Here is a 19,037-nt window from a genome sequence, read left to right as displayed (position 1 = left end):
CTTCTGCCCACACGATACTTCCACTCATAGGATTGTGTGATAGCGCTACAAAAGGCCTACTCCTCGGTATGCAATATTCCTTCATAAAATTACCGGGGTAGAATTGGATGAGTGCTACTGTAGGGAAGGGTCGCGGACACCAAAGCACGTTCTCCTACATACCCGCGATACATTCATCTGAGGGAAGTCAATGTTGAGCAATGTTTGGACACGGACTGGTCTTCGTCGAACCAGCTGGCAGATCACGATTCGATTTTATCAAACTCTCAGGCCACCAACTACGTGACAAAATTTATATTTCATGCTCTTGGACGGTCGTTCCAACCAAGTGAACTTTACTCTTCCAGATAACGAAAGTTTAAATCCCACTATCGCTTTCGCTGAAGTTATTCATGATTTGGGTAAATTTACAGCCCTGCAACGACGCTTTTACGCTCAATTCACTTGGAACTTCAGACTACTGGAGACTCGCTTTAACTCGCTTCCAGGAGAGCCGTAGAGCATTGGAGAATCAGGTTACCAGCCCATTATTTCTTTCAAACGTTTTAAGACTACCATTGCCAGCCCCTTCCAGCCAACCGATTTCACTTTAATTTCCTTATTCGACCAGCAACTTGCCCGCTATCAAGGGTCATGGCTTTAATACAGCAATCACTCCTCTAAAGACGGATTCTGAGAACCTTCACTAGCACAATACTAGTAATATAGGTCGTATTCCAACCGAGCTGTCAGCACCCACTCTACCACCGAGTCCCCGGAAGGAAATATTATTAATTAAATACATTCGCAGTATTCAAGCAGTTACCGGCCTCGGCCAGTCGGGCTTGAGGCTACACCCGGAGCAGCGCAAGCTAACTTAAGAAGCATATATCGCCCCTTAAGCGCTGTACGCCGCCTCCGTCTAGGCATAGTCTAAGGTCTACAGGAAATTGGCCTCCACTGAACCTAAGTACAGAAAATGAACGCTATCCAACGCCAAGCGGGATAACCAAGCCTTGGACAAAGTAGAAAATCAAGGATGTCTGGTCCACGTCCAAATATACCACCAATCTCGCGGCGCTGGTATTAATCAACCGAAGTGTCCTCGACCCATCCGCTCGTGTCTCCAAGTAATGGCTCGAATTCTCTGCGAATGGAAAAGAAGATATCAAAGTTTAGCACGTTTTGACACATTCCGCCAATCTGCCATCCTGGCGGCAACCCATCGAAAAATTCTATAATACTGCTCAAGTATCCGAGCGACTTACTGCGGAAGCACCTTGGTGGAGCCCAGGTGCTGCGACCTGGGTATCATTCTGTTATGCAGGGACATATCATTAGCAATCTGTTACTCCGTCTCACTGGCAACAGGGCAAAACAATTCATCGTGGATGAACTTGCATAGCCTCTGAATGTAAATTCCCCACTCAGGACTCTCAAAAAGACTTGCCCCGGACTCCTCCGCCGGAGTTTATCCCCAATACTGTGGCAGCGCGGGCACTCACAGCGCCTCTGATGCAAGTCGAATTTCTCCGGAGATTCCGGCCGTCCGGATTGACGAATTCCTTCTGGCAATGGGTTAGGAGATTCAAGTAATGCTCTGAAACTTTCTACTCGTTCTCCTGATGGGGGTCAGTGATGGGAGTACGGTTCTGAGCCCGGAGACAAATTAGCGCTCGCTTAAAATATTCGAGGCATAGATCACGTTTTGGAACAGGAGGTCAGACTTAGCTTCGGACTCGGGCTTTGTATGGTAAGTGGAATGGAATGGGTCCAGGAAGGGAAGTGCTACTGGGGCAGTTGGGGTGCTTCCATGGCGACCATGGATGTGAATATTAGAGTCCCCATTTGCTACACATCCTTGAAAATGAAAACACCCGGCACTACCGGAGACTCATGGATCCAAAGTCATGTCGAGGCATTTTACTTTGCCTTCATTAAATAAAGCCTTCTTGGTGGAAGAACTAACGCTCCTTCTGAATAGTGTGATAAATATCAGGAAGAAAGAAAGAAGCGGCTCATACTACTCTGAAGAGCATACAACGTGGTTATCTATTCCAGTATTCATAACCATCGACCTATTGAGTCGTGACAGCTTACTAAAATTGTAGTACTGCTTGATCATAATTGCCATAAGATACAAATGCATCTAGCGAATGTTTTTGGATGACATGGTGACATGGTCTGCAATCCCTTCAAAGTATATACAATGCCCTTTCTGGTGAATTTAGTGACCTCCGCAGTCAAGATGTCTAAAGGAAATGATGAGAGAGTTTGCAATCGACTCAACCTCAGGCAAACCCATCCTTGCTTTTTTGAGGCTTACTGGTCACAATCAGCATCTCTCCGCAAAAGTGACATACCAGATGGTGGGGACCCCGGTGGAGGCCAATGCGGGGTGTCAGTCAAGGGGGCTGGGTCCTCCGCAGGCTTCAACGAATGCAGACAAGGCAATCTTGCACCTGTGTGGTGTGGGTGTTTTATATTGGTAAGGGATTTAGCATTACTCCATACATTGACTTGTCAAGTACGATTCAGATCAACATTTCTCCGCCCTCACAGCCCGATGCATCCTAATTTGTTTGTGTGTCTAGAAGACGGCACACCAGGTTTACGCAAAACTTTCAGGGGAAACTTCCTCAATAATTCGTCTTCCTTCTCGCCCTCACCTTCTACCTTCTCATCTCAATGGCCCTCAGCTCTTATTTCTAAGAACTGCGAAATCTGCCTGCCAAGTACCTTGTGCCACTCTTTTTTGAGATAGCCGGTTGCCGATAGGGCTGGCTGAGGCTATCCTATCCCTGTTACCGTCGCAAGGGATGGGCAAATCGGAATGCGATGACGACAGATTATTTGTCATGGAACTACATAAGCTTGTTTCCAGCCATCCAATCGTCCATGGATTGCTTAGCGAGTGACTGGTCTTGTTAGTGGGTGCCATAAGGGGTGTTCAGAGGGCCCTGCCAGTCTATAATAGAACCAGCCCAATCCCGGGCCGTCCCGACTGTCCCGGACAACGATGACAGGAACCTGACGCTGCTTTTCTTTTTTTGCATGGAAATAAAATTGGCAGAAGTTGGGGATTTCAGTGAAACAATTTCCCCTGAAACAAATCTCCCTCCACTCAGTAATGAATTGAGGGGTCTTGGTATCACTGCCGTCCTTTGAGCCCTCACCGCTGGTCCGATGTCATCGTTCTCCACTCCTTGGCTGGTGTTTGCCTTTTGATGGAGATGTGATTTTCAACCTGTGGAAGATTATATCGTACGTTCTCTTCCATTTTTTGGCTTTTTCTTATCTTCATCAATGTCCTTGGTTGGAGGTGGGATAAAAGAGCCCCCAATATTTCAGTTTTCGAAATGTCATACTCTCAGGACCCGTCCGAATTCTGGTCAAGGTCGCGGGTTTGAAGCTCGGAGACACGTCATTTAGCCTGATCCATCCCTATCCTGGTATATTCATATCAAGAAAAAACAATTTCATGTTTCTTTCCGATTGCCCCATTCCTAGCCATACGTATTTCGGGTGGCTCAGATAATTCGCCACAACACAAATAAGAGGGCTACGCTCATACAGATTATTCTCAGATTCTCATCATTTCCTGACTATCTCGGTTATTCAGGGTGGTTCATCATAGGACTGGGTATCTTCTCCCTCTCCAATCTTCTGCAAGTTGAATCTATCAAGATTGTATCCACTAGCTCGGATTATGTCGTCAGCGCTCATCAACACTGCCCCTCTCTGACTTCTGTACGACCTTAGGAACACACTCGTCGCAAGGATACATTTCTGTTCCAAAGCTCACCTTTTCAAGACACACCATGATGGCTCAGAAGATTCCATCAAGCCTGGTGACAATATCGCAGATATCGTCCGAGGGGGTTCATGGGCATGAAACGCTGGATGGAACGGCTATTAAGACTCTCTGGCAAGGTATTCCCGGCAGAGCCTCCAATCCCGACATCAACATCATCACAACCGACCTGACCAATCTCGATAATAGTTTTCCTTGCCTCTAGAAAAGCCAGTCATAATGATATGGATGAGAGAATGGAATATCTATTCTGGCGGATCTGGAGTAGCCGGGCTCTCCTGGCCAGTCTCGACGTCCAAACACTCAGCCATCTGGTCTCACGAATCACCCAGTCTCCCGAAAATATGCATCTGAAGATGGTGAGTACAGCCATGCATTATTCTTTTTATTTCTTCATCCCTGTGGTTTCCATCTTGGAACTTTCGTGTCCTTTGTGTTTCTTTGCGTGTCTTATCAGTTGTTCGTCCAATAGATCACCATCTCACCGACCCCAAAGATGCCATCCTCGCATCAAATCAGAGCACACTCTCCAGCAAAACCTCGGTCCATCAAAAAGCCAAAGGACGCATTGCATCCAATTTTGAAGAAGCCCAAGAGTTTGCCAAACCAGTCGCACAAAACTACGCGCCTATTGCTAGAGAAGCCCGGTGATGGGAGCATCACACGTAATCCATCAAATCCACCTTCACCCAGCAGCCCAGACGTTGCTCCTAAGGAAGACTCCACTGTTCGCCAGCCACAAAAAAAGGCCTATTTTACAGCAAATCGACCTGGTCGTGGTGCGCGCCGCCGCCCCGTGTTCAACCGCCGCAGGTCATCGCAGATGAACGTTACAAAAGCGCTATCCCCTCCCAGCCTTCAACAGGCTCAATCAGACTCACCCGACATCTTTGACTTGATATCCGATGATGAAGGCTCGTCTCCAGCAACGCAGCCTCAGCCAACACACCATGGTAGTCTGGACATCGAAGCTCCCTGGATAGATCTTGACCAATTTGAGTTGACAGCGCCAGTCTCACCACAGCCCAACAGCCTTGTCGCAGCACCTTTAGAAACAGGTCTCGTCACAACTCACCCACACCGACCTCGGCTTTCTGAAGAGCCCTCACCGGCACTTCCCATGTCCGAAAAGCGGGACCCCATTCTCTCCCAGGGAATAGAGACGGTTAGTCTTGGCTCCAGTCCACACGACCAGAACCAATGTGCTAAACCCATGGATTCCAGTTGCTCTGAACCCAGTGAGTCGTTCGTTGAAGGCACTGACGTGCCCGGCTTTCCGGGTGCCAAACGTGTGCCCATGCCAATCAGCATGAAGCGCAAGCTTGTGGATATCCTTACTACCTCCAAATCTCCACAGGTAAGCAAGCCTCCCTTGCTCGTCTATCTCTCAGACTTCAGTATGCTCAAAACCAATTTTCCCGTCCCCAGGGCTCCCCACCTGCTTTTCTTAGCTACGTGATGACCACCCAGGAATCCTCTCCGTTGGTTGACCAGCCTTCAGACCGGCCCTTGGTTCTAAAGGGCTTTCGGGAGCGCTTCGCTCAGGTTTTAAAGGAAAGTCGCTGTGGCGAGGAGACGACACCGGCCTTGCCTGGAATCTCTGCTGCTCTTGAGGAAGAAAAGGAGATCTAATAATCTCACTCCCCCCAATCTTTTCACGGAGTGAAGGATACCCCTGCCAGCCCGAAATTTCAAACAGCCTCGGTGAGTAAATGCGAAGAGAAGGAGAGGTGTCTTACCCTGGTTTAAGTTGGTATCTATGCCTTCTCGTGGGTTTGAAAAGAACGGCACTTACTCTTATGCTCCACAAACGGGACGATCTGGGGCAGATACTCTATGTATTTCACGAATCCATAATATTCTAAGTACTTTCTCCAGCAATCATGATTCTATTACGCTTCTCGGGGCTTCTCGCAGAAAAAAGAGCCTTGTCAGATATATGTACGCTACGAAGAGAAAATATGTGCAACCCCTGTCAAACACCGGTACCCCAGAAACAACTCTGAAAGCAGACACTCTGGACATCAAAGCACTCATTTTGCCTATCAAGCGACTCATGACTTCCCCCGATATCGATATTCTCTTGCCTCTCTTCCCGACCACTATACAACTCCATCCTTCACCACGTCATACCAGCAGGAGCCGTCGAGAATAACTTTAAACTTCCTCGTGGGGATGTTGTTTCTCGGCAAAATCATCGTGGTGATCATTTTCGCCGTCGAATCCTTCATGTCCATCATGTTCATTGGGCCCATCAAATTCACCGGGCCCATCATGTTCACCGGGTCCATCATGAATCTCCTCATCCTCATGGCCGCCCATATCCATATCCATATCCATATCCATATCCCTCTCACCATCCTCTCCCATGCCACCCATACCGTCATCCATGCCACCCATACCATCATCCATGCCGCCCATACCATCATCCATGCCGCCCATACCGTCATCCATGCCACCCATACCACCACCACCCTCCTCAGCATCAGCGATATGGGAGCGGCCATTCTCACGCTTATTCCGCCACCAACGCCACGCAACAAAGCTTGTGGTCATCATCCACATCACCAAATTAATTGCATCAACATACACCGCATGCCGCATCCGCGTGATCTTCGACCCATCCCCAAGCTCCGAGTCCGAACTCGAGTCCGACGTCGCGTATTGGCCGATATACATCGTGCCGAAAATGATGAACATCACCAGCCACAACAAGACGATGATCGCCTCCCATACCAGCTGCGGCAGAAGGAATTCGGGCTTAGCCTTAACCCTACTCAGGCAGCAGGGCAAAAATTTGTGGACGGCGGCATCGATGGTTGCTATGGAGCCAACGGCGACAGCAAAGACCCATTTCGGGTTGGCCTGTTTCTGGTTGGAATGGTCTTTCGATACGTCTTGGCCGTAGAGACCGATGACGGTGAGACCCAGGACGAACTGGAAGAAGCGGATCAGGGATTTCAGCAGCGCGAATGACTTGCTCTTCTTGTTTCCTGGCTCGTTGGCAAAGATGTTCTTGAGGTTACTGGCCAGGTTGCCTTTCTCCGTAGTGGGAGGTGGGCCCTCGCCATCTCCAAAGTCCTCGTCTGGCGGTACATCACCACCGCCGGCCGGGCCCTTGTTCTTAGCTGAGAGTTCGCTCCAAGCAAGCTGAAGGAGTTGGCGTCCGACTGGCATTTTGGAGGTACTTTATTTGGGTCTGATCAGACCCTCAGGGACAGTATAGTCGTATATTGAGAATGGAAGTCTTCGCGACCATGCAATGAATTTCAACCGCAAGTCGGTTTAGAGGGGACTTTGCACAGCACGAAATGTCCCACGGCAATAGGCCGTAGCCTATTTATGAATAGAACTAAGGAGAAGTCAAGGATGAGAAAAAAAAAGCCTCAGATAGAAGAACGAGAAAATAAAAACTGAAGCCACTCGAGTTGGGAGGCTGTAGCCCTCAGCCAGGACAGACTATGCGAAGTCACCAGGAATCAGCGGGCTGGATGAATGAAAGAACAGAAAAAGAGTACTTGGATTTGGGACTGGACAAGCCTCTGGTCTGCGATGACCAATTAAGGAGGCAGAAACCGGCTAGTCTACGGTACATGACTGGCGCTTGAAGGTATATCAATGTTTTATAGATCCAACTCGGGAATCATGGAGCCACGCTACTCGTCTAACGCCAGAGTTCAGGAACTTTGGGCAGTCGGGAAATATGAGCAAAGCGACTGATTTTCTATTTTTGACAACCCTATGATACCATGACTCCATCCTACTTCGAAGGCTGGTGCACTCTCTGAAGGCCCGGCGGCTCGCATGGAGTGGATGTCCACCGGCCACGCTGACTCTGCTCCGCTTGGCCATACAGCACCAACGCTCACCTTGCCAGTGAAACGATCTTGACAGGAGTCGAGCTAAAATAAGCACAGGCGATCGAGGATCTGACGAACCCGAAGTGGGAGCGGTGCATGTTAAGAAGTTGGATGAGGTTTATAGGGGTGGTTCGCTTCACTTCGCGCGCGCCCAACACAACGACAAGTTGGTGTTTTTGACCTGCGGAGAACCAACCAGCATGAGGAACACGATTATAGGGGGAAACTCTGAGGATTGGAAGACCCAGTCTGGCTTGTACGAATAGACTCCCGTTTTGAGGTAGCTCAAAGTCGATTTAATTAGATTATGCACAATGCACAACTAGGTCGGGTACAACGGGGAAGTTACGCAGTCAAGGTCGACCACAACGCGGGCGCGACAGACTTGGAACGAGCACGATCTGATCTAGTTGCAGATGATATTGCAGTTATGCACATAACCCAAGACAGAGAGCTGTCCATCATTACAATTACAGAGACAGCCCGCATGGCATTGGGGGGGTGGGGGGACGGTCCAATGTCCAATGATTCGCTCGCCAACCCAAAAAAAAAATGCTGGAGGGGGAATTTCCATGATGCAAAACTCGTAACATCCAATCAATCCTCAATCCACAATGTCACTCAAACTCCTCCTACCAGACACGGATACCAGGAGGAAAAAGGCGAACAGGATGCTCACAAAACACCGCTTTCTGAGGGTGAAGCTGTCAGGCCGGTCGACTCGTCCCGGTGTCACTAGACCCAAGGGGATTCCCCATCGTGGCGGCGAGCTTGGGATGGTTGCCCCCCGGTAGGAGCGGGGGTTTAAGGTCTGTGGAAGATGCAGGATCCGGAGCCGGGATGGGCTCAGGCTCTTCATCATACTCATGACCAAGGTAATCATCCTCCGCGTGGCCAGAGCCTGTGGCTGAGGAGTGGTCCACCGAGGCGCGGTCATAGCCCTGGTGATAAGCCTGCTGCGACGAGGCGTTTTTGGAGGAGTTTTTAGGCGCCTTCTTTGTTTTCCGGCCCTTCATTTTCGCCTTTTCTAGAAGCCGTTTCTTCTCCGCGAGCCGCTTCCGCTCTTTGCGGTCCTTGATCTCATACTGCCGAATCAGCGCCTCGGGCGGATGCCCAAAAATGCTTTCATATTCACAGAATTCGCAGATCCAAATGTCTTCCAGGCTTGGAGGATGGTGGATATTGGTATACTGTTGTTGAATTTTGCGCTGGCGCGCGGCCAGAGCATAGATGCTGCCTGGGGAGCGCTTTTTCTTGCGCCCCACGGAGCCCTGTTCACCCACTTGAGAAGGCTGTGGCTGTGTCCCCATTGGAACCTGTTGGCTCATCGGGGAAGCCACATTCGGACTTGTTTGCGTTCCTTGCGTGGAAAAGCCTCGAGGATTCTGAGTGGTAGGAGCAAGAGGGGATGTTGGAGAGTGATGCGGCCCCGAATATGAATGCATCTGCATAGCCATTCCTTTCGCAGAATCCGACTCACAGGTGAAGGTGAACTGTGTCTTCGTCGGGGTGGTATTCTCTTGGTCTAGCAGACTCACATTACTAGAGCCACGACGAGACGAAAGGGTAGCGGCATTTGCAATGGCCGTGGAGATGATGCCTTGATCAGAAGGATCACCTAGAAAGGGTCAGCGTGAGTCATCATATCATTCATTGTATCGCGCTGAGACGCAGGGGAATCTGCTGGGATATATACCAGAAGGTCCCGGGGATGACATCAATCCATCCCGCCGACTTGGTGTCCGCGTGTTCATCCATGCGTTCTGAGCATTTGCAGACAACGGGTTTCGACTGGTGTTTCCGCGAGCTGTACTGCGGCCTAACCGACCTCGACCAGAACCAGATATTCCACTTCCCAACGGCGACGCAGGGTTCCCACTTCCATAATACGCACCCGTCGATGTTCCATCATTCACCGCAGTGGGTGACGAATTCGGATTCGCCAGACCCATGCTGGCGAATTCCGGGGATAAGGCTGAATGGTGACTACTCATGTTGCCCGGGGTAGGAATTTTTCGTTTCTTCTTGTTGTTTGTGTTCTCAAAAGCATCATACCCGTCTGGGCCAGCCGATGATTTTTGACTTCCTTCTTTACCGGAGAACCCTTGTGGGTGTGGGCTCGAAGCCGGTGACAATGAACCTCGAAACGCGGTGCTCCGGCGTACTACAACGGGACCATCCTCGTCTCCGCTCTCTAACTCAACCGCAGTGTCAAAGTTGTGGTGGCAGTCAGCCTCGGGGGTTAGTTCGTCGTGGTCTGTCTCGATGGTCTGCCGGGCGTAAGCTTTGGAGTGTGTGACCACCTCGTCCGTGTCTCCCAAGCCGTAGAATATCTGGGATGCCGGTGGGGTCGGAGGATAATGAATCGTATCGGCGGCATCGGTGGAAAGTCGAGAACGAAGGGTCCGCTTGGGAAGCGGCCGAATCAGGCGATCGGGGTAGACGGGGGAGGGTGTGTCAGGGGCCGAGTTCAACGTCCCGTCTACGCAAGCACACGTCACGTCAGTAACCGAGTAACCAGTAGACTGTTTTTTGGCCCGTAGAAGTTCGGAGCCAGATAGAGCCAACCTAGCCAGGTGGCCGGAACCAGGTTGAGTTCCGGTTTAGTAGACGTAGACATACTCAAAGTAGCGGTCATCATGCAAGTTCGAAGCACTTCCCCTCAGACCACAGTCGTCAAGTACGTGTGGAATGAGTGGTTGTCGGCCCGATTCCTGTTCCGTTTTCCCCCTCCACCGTTGTTGTCGCGGGTTGAGTGAGCCAGTGGTGCCAACGTTCGGATCTTGATATCGGGGGTTGGAGGAATGCCGATTCGACAAATCACTGCGTCTTCCGGGTGCGTCAGCCACAATCCACGTCGATAATAGAGACGAACAGCCAGAGATTCGGACAGGCAACTTCCGAGAGTCACCGGGGCTTTCGTCCTAACGAAGCTACCTCGGCAGTCCACAATCTTGGAGGGAGATCGAGGAACCCACAATATGTGCTATTAATCAGCACGGGCAAAACTCGGGACCAATGGAGTCTTCAGGCCAGAGCTCAAAAGAAGGACTTCGGGCTAATGGCTCTCGCAAAGCACCGAGCTGGAGAGCCAGAAGCAAAAACCAAGAGGCAGAATGACGATACGGAGGGGTTGAGATGTGAAGCGAAAGTCCAGCGAGTCACGGGAATTCGGGACGGTCGGCGCTAGCCCGATTAGGCTGACTGGGCATCCAAGCGGGAGCGCCGTCAATTCTGGGGTACTGCATTACACATCACCCTCGAGAGGAGGAGCCGGACAATGCGGAAAGAAAACATCGTTCCAGGACCAATCCCGCCCGAGTATCTCACGGGGTCGGTGGATATTGGCCGTGGTGGTTCCCAAATGGCTTTGATCCGAGCTACGTGGTCGACCGAAGCCTAAATCGTCATACCTGCATTGCCCGCAGGAGCCGAAGCCAGCGGGGAGCCCGAGAAAGAGGAGGCGTGAGCTCAAGACGGATGAGACCGAAAAAAGACATCCGTCCTGCTTTGCGGTACTCATTACTGGCAGACTTGAAGTGCGTTATCAAGCTATGCGCCATCTAGCGAGACTCATCTTGCTGGTCCAGATGGTCCGTGTACCTGCATCTTCGGTCATGAAGATACCATCGCCCGCCAGTTCCCTTGCGTAGGACGGCTCAGATTCCGCACCAGAGGCGCGCAACAGGACCTTGACGCCAATAATGTTACACCATTCTAGCATCTTATACTACAAATCCTCCCAGGTATGGGCGGAGGGGGAGGGAATCGCGGTCAAGCGATCTCGAATCTTGTCTCGAAACACATCGGAGACTCCAGGTACCAAATAGAGGTATCGAGCCCAAGTCCCCAGCCACTAGCGGGCTTCCCACACCATTACAACCCCATGGGCAGATAATTTGACTGCACAGTCAAGAGAGATGATGCTGTCTCAGGCAGATGGACTCTGTCACCACAGAGACAATCATATCCATTCTCTGCCGATTCCGTTGAGTCAAATCCCCACCCATGAGGTCGGTTTTTCCATCCTCCCTCCTTGCTGCCCACGTTGAAGTCTTGCAGTTCGGAGAAATTCACTCATAGTGTGGAGATTATGCCGAGTTCGAATCTTCGGCGATCAGAAAGGGAGAGCCTACCGGTCACCTTGCCGGTGCTTGGAAGGGAGGGGGAAGAGGAGGAGAAAGAAGGGCGTGCTGGGCTAGCGTGTTCTGGGAGACGGCAGAGGGTGTGCGCATCCTGGCTGGGGAGACACCGGCATTAATTCTCGACACAGCAGCCGATAGTCTCAAAGAAACAGTTGAACCTACCTGAAATCCATCCTGTTGTAATTGTTGTAGATCGACACCAACGAGGGGGAAGGGCGGTAAAAGGGGTCGCGCGTCGAGAGGCGTCGAGAGCGGGGAAGGACGGGCGACTGGATCTTTTGGAGTCCCGTTCCGGCGCTTTTCTCCTTCTCTTCGCCTCTGCAACCCCCGCCAACCTCACCCTTCTCGTCAGACTATGTAGTCATCGGGCTCTCCTTTGAGCCCTGTGACGCCTTGCTTCAGATCCAACTGCGATTCTCACATTGTCCTGCTCTCCTTCTGCACGAAGGAGCTCCCAATCGCGCGCCAGAGCTTCCTCGCTCCCGGTTCTGCTCGAGGCGTTTTGCTCGACAGAGTCCTTCTCACGCCCACGACCGCTCGTCGAATTCCTCCCTACTCACGCAGCCTACTCCCCTCGTTCTCCTCGGGCCCCTCCGAGGCTTGGATTCACCATCATGACCCCTCGTCGCTCTTCGCGAGCTCGCACCACTCAACCCTCTCCTGCCCTCCTCCAACATACCAACTCCTCCAGCTCCTCCGTCTCCCTAACTCGCGAGAGGAGCACCCGCTCCAATCATAAAAATCCTTCACCTCCAGACACATCGGCCCATCGCTCGCAATCCATCGACGATGGCGAAAATGGAGTGAGAACCGACCTCCCACACACGCGCCAGCGTCAGCGCGCCCGCGATGACGAAGACGACCCTCCCCGGGAAGAAGACGAGGAGGATATAGACGACGAGGAGGAAGAGGAAATCACCCGATGTCTCTGTGGGCAGCAGGAATACCCTGGACTGCCCCCCTCTCGTCGCGAAGCTCTCGGTCGCGCCATCGTCAAGCCAGAATCAGCCCAGCCATCCACAGAGCCATCCGATGTACTCCCAGATGATATTGGAAGTATGTTCATTCAATGCGACTCCTGCAAGGTATGGCAACATGGTGGCTGTGTGGGCATCATGGATGAAGAAACAAGTCCAGACGAATATTTCTGCGAAGAGTGCCGAAAGGATTTGCACCGAATTCGTGGAGAACCCAATGGGTAAGTTGAAATAATTCCTCCTGCAGACCCTTTATTTGCCATGTCTTTCTCTTCATTCTCTTTGTTGCTTGGTGATCGCTTTTGCATCCCGATTTTGTGGCTGTTCTTCCTGGGTCGCACCCTTGTGGCAACTTGACACCAAGTTTGGCTCGTCGCTTGCTAGGAAAGATGGCCTGAACACCTTCACAATGTCTCCTGGCAACTCATTTACACGCTCTCTTTCAATTCGCTTTTCCTCTAGACTATCCTCTTCTTTGGAAGGAAACACGCTAACAGCCCCGCAGTCAGCGCTCGTCAACCTACCTTCCCGTCGCTCCAGCGTCCTCGCCCGCGCCATCCTCCCGAGCCTCCTCGCGAGATACAGCCCGACGCTCCAGAGACCCCAAGTCTCGAGCTAGTGAGGGCGCATCCAACCCCAAGCGCCGATCGACTATGAATAGTCGTGACGCTGCATATGATGAAGAAGAACTAATCCGAAGAGCCATTGAAGAAAGCAAGGAAGACACGAAGAGCATCCCAGATGACACGGCCGCTCGGCGGGGTAAACGAAGTCGCAGTGAAAGTGAAACGTCCGTCTACCTCTACCCCTCGTGGTTTAGATCGCCAAATCGAAGATCGTGTGCTGACAATTGTGCCTCTACAGAAACAGACAAACCTCGAAACGCCCACGAACCACTTCTCCGTCGCCCACGGCTGTTTCAAAGCAAAGTCACCCGACTTCCCAGCCCCCCAGTGATGATGAATCGAAATCGAAGTCAGTCAATGGAACGCGGAGGCGAGCTGCCTCGCGGGGACAACGCGACAAGGAGCTTGTCAAGGAAACCGTCGAGCCAGTGGAAGCCGAAGTCCTAGAAAACGGAGCGCGTCGGAAGGAGAAACCTATCCGACGCAAAGGAGAGGGTATGTTTTTCTGTTCAAAGTTCTCCAATTGGCACTTCTTGTGCAAGTTCCCTCTGACACGTACATCCCTCAGAATCTGAAGTTGAGCCTGTTTCACCAACAAAGCCAGCTCCCCCCGAGCCTGAGCCAGCTACCCAGGCAAGCCCGGACACTCCTACGCCCCAAGAACCAACGCCTGCCCGGCCATCAACTCGCAAGTCCGGGCGTCCTCCAGCCCGACGAGGACGTGTTGGTCGCAACCAATATACAAAGGATCGCGATGTGAATGGGAACGGCACAGAGTCTCCCCGACGCGCCCAATCCCATGAGATGGGGAGTGACTCGCCCCGCGTCGGATATATGGGAATTAATGGTACACACATCAACGGCGGAGAGACCGGGCGGCCGAGCAAGCCTCGGCACATGCACCCGCAGCGTACGACAATGAACGAGATGAAGCGCCGTGTAGCCGCCATCCTTGAATTCATTTCACGAATGCAGGTAGAGATGGCTGTCGCCAGCGAGAACTCATCCACGCCTACTGGCAATGGAGACCGCGCGCAGGGCCTGCTTCTGAAAAGCATGGTGGATCAGATCGACAACGCCATGGCATCTGCGGCCAGCGATGGTGGCGAGTCGGCGGCGCCCACAACAGACGGTGATGGCGACGCGCCTTCTGCAGAGAAGGACTTTAAGGAACTCAGCAGCGTGGAGATGATGGACGTGCTTACTCGGCATCTGCTCAAGTGGCAGCAGGAGTACGGCAAGTTCGGCGAGCGGTAGCATTCCACCAGCCGTGCCACTGGGCCAGCAGTCCCGTTGGGCCATTCTTTTCACCCCCTCGGATGGATCACTCTCTCCATTCGCTCTTTCCGCCTTCCTATACTTCTCAATCCAACGATACCCCTGTTTCAACATCATCCCATCTCATATCATCTCATCAGTTGACCATCCTTCTCATCTTCGCGCTTCGTCTCCCGTTGTACATTAGATCTGTGTCTCATCTGAGCCGGTAATGCTTATTGGCGTTCTTTGCTCTTTTCGTTCACCACACCGGCGTCCTGAATCATACTTTATAACTATCATATGGCAGTGGCAGGGGAAAACACACCTCGAGGCCGCGGTAGACGGCCCGTCTGGCTAATCCTCTATATCATCTCTACCTGTTACTATCTTGCGTCTTCTGGAATCGGATTCAGTTTTTTTCCCTCTTCTTTTGTTTCTCATTTTCGCACTTTCTCTTTTCCTCTCATCCCCCGCCCAGTTTCATTGCACCCGTTTACGAACTACTTCCTGCTCTGTTGAGGTGATCATCTCTCCCCCCTCTGCTACAGGGCTGGCATGGCCAGTATGATTGAAGGGTCTCTATTCAACCCGCAATCCCAGTACCACTCTAACCCGAGCTTGGGATCTCATGTTCTTTTGCCTACGTTTGTTTTTTGTTTCTCTTCCGCCTTGGTTTTCCTTGTCTATTGCTGGCTCCGTGTTCGATTCGTTATGTCTGTCTGCTCGTGGTTCTGGTGCTTCCTTGGAGGTTCGGTGTTCTGGTGGGAAAATGACGGTCTTTTATATATGCATGAATCTCTTGTGTCCAGAAATCTCTCTTCTGCGCTCGTGAGCTCAATGTCATTACTCTTCCGTGAATATATCTTATATACCGTAAATTTAATCGGTGTAGCTGGGCACATTCTTGGTATAGTTATGCTAAGTCAGTAGAGGAAATAGTTTTATTCCTATCATCGGGAACCATGGAAGTGCAAGGGGTCAAGTGGATATTGCCCGCCGGGTGGGGGTAGCTTTATATATATTTCGGAATATACATACGTAGTCCCATCGGCAGGTAAATTACGTGCCCCAGACAGTAAACTACCTAATTTAGTTTGAAGCATATTCACCTCATAGTTCAAAGGTCAAATAGCAGGTTCCTAGTACTAGAGTAGAGCTAAGGCTGGCACGGCCATTGGTAGAGAGCGAAGGTGGCGGAAGTGCTACTGTCTGCGCATCCAGGCACCACAAGATACACAAATTTTCACAAGACTGACTCTCAAGGCTTCACCCACTACCAAAAACAAGTACAGCAGGCATCTTTGACCTTGCTACTTTACGAGACTGAAGCATTGATACAGAATTCATTGCCCTGATTCATTGACATTATGATCGTTTTAAGTACACGGGGAAACGCCGGAGCGAGCCGACGACGAACAAGATACAGGGGATAATCGAATCAGATTTTCACCAGAGGCAAAGCACAAATAAATCACAACCGTCATATGGAAGAGGATCGTCAGACAAAGGAAAGAAACATTTAAATAAAATCACACAAAGGAAGATTCATCACGCCATGGCATAGACATCGATGACCAACAAGTACCGCCAGTCCAACCCGATCGAGGAATGACAGGATACGGCCCTGGGCCAATCAAAGTCCAGTCATGTTAACCCATGGTTCCCATCAAAGGTCTAAAAGGGGAAGTGTCCCGACAACTGTCCCAAGAAGCCAAATCGCCAAAAAAGGAGCAATTGATTTACAGGCGGGAGCCGTGGATGACCTTGAAGTCGACAACGAGCTCACGGCCACCGTCGTTGATGACGAGGGCGCGGACGGAGCCACGGCCGTCGGCGAAGGCATCGCGGATGCGCTTGAAAAGGTGGCCCTGGGAGATGACGGGAAGACCCTGCTTGACATCGCCAGTCTCGGTCATGGCAACCAGCTTGCCGTCATCGCGCAGGTCCAGGATGCGGTAGGTCTTGTAGACGGGACCAAGCATGGTCTGGACGACAACGGAGGGGGAGGGGTTGGAGACGAAGCTCGACTCCTCCTGCAGCTGGCGGGTGAACAGGTCGACACCGAGGTAACGGTGCTGGCCGGTCTGGGGGGAGACCGAGATGCGGATGACCTGGCAGGGACGGCCCTGGAGGATGAGGATGTCACCAATGCGGATGAAGTGGCAGGGAATGGGGACGTTCTCGCCAGCGGTACCGCGGTTGCGGGGCTCGACGATGCGGACCTCCTCGCGGACACCGTCGCTGAAGCGGGCGGGACCACGCTCGTCGCTCACGACGACCTCCTCACGGTCATGGTGGTGGAGGGGGTGGAGGATGCGGTCGGCAGCACGCTCGACACCGCGGCGGAAGGAGTGGTAGTGACCCTCGTCGTCGTAGTAACCCATCTTGCGAGAGGCAGGAGCTGAGTCACGAACAATGGTTTGAGAGACCTTGACGTCGGAGGGGGCGTAACGGGAGGAAGAAGGCTGCTGGAGCTCGACCTCGCGACGGGAGTAGTCCTGCTGGTAGGCAGAAGCGGGCTGGGGCTGGTAGGTACGGTCGTACGAAACGTCGACGGACTGAGCCGGCTGGTAGTCGTACGCGGTGTCTACGGGCTGCGTGTAGCGACGGTCGTAAGAGACGTCGACTTCGTATGCAGGAGAGGTCCGGCGACGGTACTCTCTCTCGGTGACGTCGAGCTGGTTCTCGACGACCTGATCGTAGACTTGAGGGGGCTGGTCCTGGAAACGGGCAGCCGACTCGCGGTAGTTGGGATAGCTATTAAAAGAAAAAGAGAATCAAAATCAGCCCAATTGCTCCACGAAGAAAGTCCGGAGAGATGTAAACATATAAACAAAAAGAAAACACGAGCTCCGTCACCGCTCATTGGGGGGAGTGGAGCCCCCTAAGTGTATTGGGCGTGACACGTAATTTAGTCTGGGACTAAATCCGTAACCGCTCTAGACCGGGATGGGACATCCGACCTGCAAATAGTGGCGTCTTTTTGCAGCGGCTCCACTGCCAACACCGAGCGAACGAGGGAGCTCCAGAGCGAGTGGATTTCCCCGACTACTGGAGCGGGTCCTCGCTCGCTGGGCTGGCTGGCTCTTCCCCAGCCCCCGTTCGCGAGCACGACGAAAACAAAGCATGGACAAAATCAAAACAAGAGACGAGACATACCGTTCACGGGTTAGGTCAACCTCGGCAGCGGTGTACTGACGGTCAACACGCGGGGCGTACTGGGCAGTCGCGGTGCGATCTTCCTGCTGGATGCGGAAATCGACTTCTTCCTTTCCGTAGACACGAGGGTCGGGGAGAGGGGCAGCGACTCGAGTATCTTCCCGTTCGACGCGCGAAGTGCGATCGAGTTGAACTTCTCCCTCTACTCTCGTGTGAGTAGTTTCAGAGACAGCGTCACTCCGGTACGACGACGGGAAGACACTGAAGGGGATAGGGACGCGGGCGTCAAAGTCCAGATTGACTGACTTTGCGGCGTCTCTTCTCGAATGCCTTTCGAACTGTTATGAAACAACTCGAAAGGCTAGACAAGAAAAGACTTGACTGGGGAATAAGTCTTTCTCGGGGAGAAGATGAGAAGTGAGAGGATCGACGATCGAAGCTCTCGGGTAGTAGATGGGAGGAATGTAAAGTAACTCGTGGGAGTTTGGGGAATTGAAGAATGGAAAGGAAGACTGGAGGAATGGAAGATTGGAAGAGGATGAGGAATGGAAGAAGGAAGGAGGTCGGAGGACGGGGAAACGCCGTGCGGGTTTATTTATCGTTTCGCTGCTTTGGAAGGAAACGCTGTTTATTACGCTGAGTCAGGTTGTTTGTTTACCGGCCCGATCGAGCGATCGCCCGAGGTTCGTTCGCGCGAGGCCTCTACCTCCCCTTCTGATCATCGTTGTCGTCTTCTTCATGGTTCAATCGGCTAGATAGGGGGTCTAGCGCCTGGTGTTTTCTCTCTTTACTGGAAAGCGGTTGCTAGGGAGAATTGGACCTGCGCCTGGGGACACACCTCGGCTTGACTACTCTTTGGCATCTGGGCGACGACACGACGGATTGGAGCACTCGAGGGACTCCACCTCCTCTTATGATTTGCCTGCGGTGAGCTATCTGCAGTATGGGACTCTGTATGCTGGTATGTATTTATGATAATTGATAGAATGATATTCTTTTCTCTCGGATCCCTGCACAAGACTCTCCACTCGCCCCAGACCCTGATCTCTGCCTTAATCACGCCCGATCGGAATTCCACCTGTGGTACGGATCACCGAGTACAGAATACGGTGTATCGGCAATGGATACCACTGTACGGAGGACAAAGTTCCGTTGGAGGATGCGCCCATGCATGGCGACTCCATCGCGATGCCATCCACCAGGAGAACCAGCCTCCG

General features: G+C 52.0%; 5 protein-coding genes across 5 annotated transcripts; 2 read left to right on the top strand and 3 right to left on the bottom strand.

Annotated features, from left to right (window-relative positions):
- Positions 1-3,800: 3,800 nt before the first annotated feature.
- N7462_003916 (uncharacterized protein) lies at positions 3,801-5,425 on the top strand (the record flags this gene model as incomplete). The annotated part of the gene is made up of 4 exons (XM_057075642.1): positions 3,801-3,912; positions 3,983-4,152; positions 4,266-5,150; positions 5,222-5,425. The coding sequence occupies 4 exons, from the start codon at positions 3,801-3,803 to the stop codon at positions 5,423-5,425; spliced, it is 1,371 nt and encodes a 456-aa protein (XP_056935147.1).
- A 525-nt stretch (positions 5,426-5,950) lies between these two features.
- On the bottom strand, positions 5,951-6,970 carry N7462_003915 (MARVEL domain-containing protein; the record flags this gene model as incomplete). Its single annotated transcript, XM_057075641.1, has 1 exon — positions 5,951-6,970. The coding sequence occupies one exon, from the start codon at positions 6,968-6,970 to the stop codon at positions 5,951-5,953; it is 1,020 nt and encodes a 339-aa protein (XP_056935146.1).
- Positions 6,971-8,360: 1,390 nt separating this feature from the next.
- On the bottom strand, positions 8,361-10,294 carry N7462_003914 (uncharacterized protein; the record flags this gene model as incomplete). Its single annotated transcript, XM_057075640.1, has 3 exons — positions 8,361-9,271; positions 9,350-10,135; positions 10,276-10,294. The coding sequence occupies 3 exons, from the start codon at positions 10,292-10,294 to the stop codon at positions 8,361-8,363; spliced, it is 1,716 nt and encodes a 571-aa protein (XP_056935145.1).
- A 2,118-nt stretch (positions 10,295-12,412) lies between these two features.
- N7462_003913 (uncharacterized protein) lies at positions 12,413-14,658 on the top strand (the record flags this gene model as incomplete). The annotated part of the gene is made up of 4 exons (XM_057075639.1): positions 12,413-12,996; positions 13,281-13,565; positions 13,640-13,896; positions 13,970-14,658. The coding sequence occupies 4 exons, from the start codon at positions 12,413-12,415 to the stop codon at positions 14,656-14,658; spliced, it is 1,815 nt and encodes a 604-aa protein (XP_056935144.1).
- A 1,742-nt stretch (positions 14,659-16,400) lies between these two features.
- Positions 16,401-18,560, bottom strand: hexA (putative Woronin body protein HexA; the record flags this gene model as incomplete). Its single annotated transcript, XM_057075638.1, has 3 exons — positions 16,401-17,418; positions 17,821-18,136; positions 18,479-18,560. 3 exons carry the CDS (start codon positions 18,558-18,560, stop codon positions 16,401-16,403), a joined length of 1,416 nt encoding a protein of 471 aa, XP_056935143.1.
- Positions 18,561-19,037: the final 477 nt, after the last annotated feature.

Source organism: Penicillium macrosclerotiorum (assembly GCF_028827735.1).
Source record: "Penicillium macrosclerotiorum strain IBT 26536 chromosome Unknown utg000003l_segment0_segment0, whole genome shotgun sequence".
Taxonomy (NCBI): domain Eukaryota; kingdom Fungi; phylum Ascomycota; class Eurotiomycetes; order Eurotiales; family Aspergillaceae; genus Penicillium; species Penicillium macrosclerotiorum.
The sequence above is the reverse complement of the archived record's forward strand: the minus strand, read 5'-3'. Positions and strand labels throughout refer to the sequence as shown.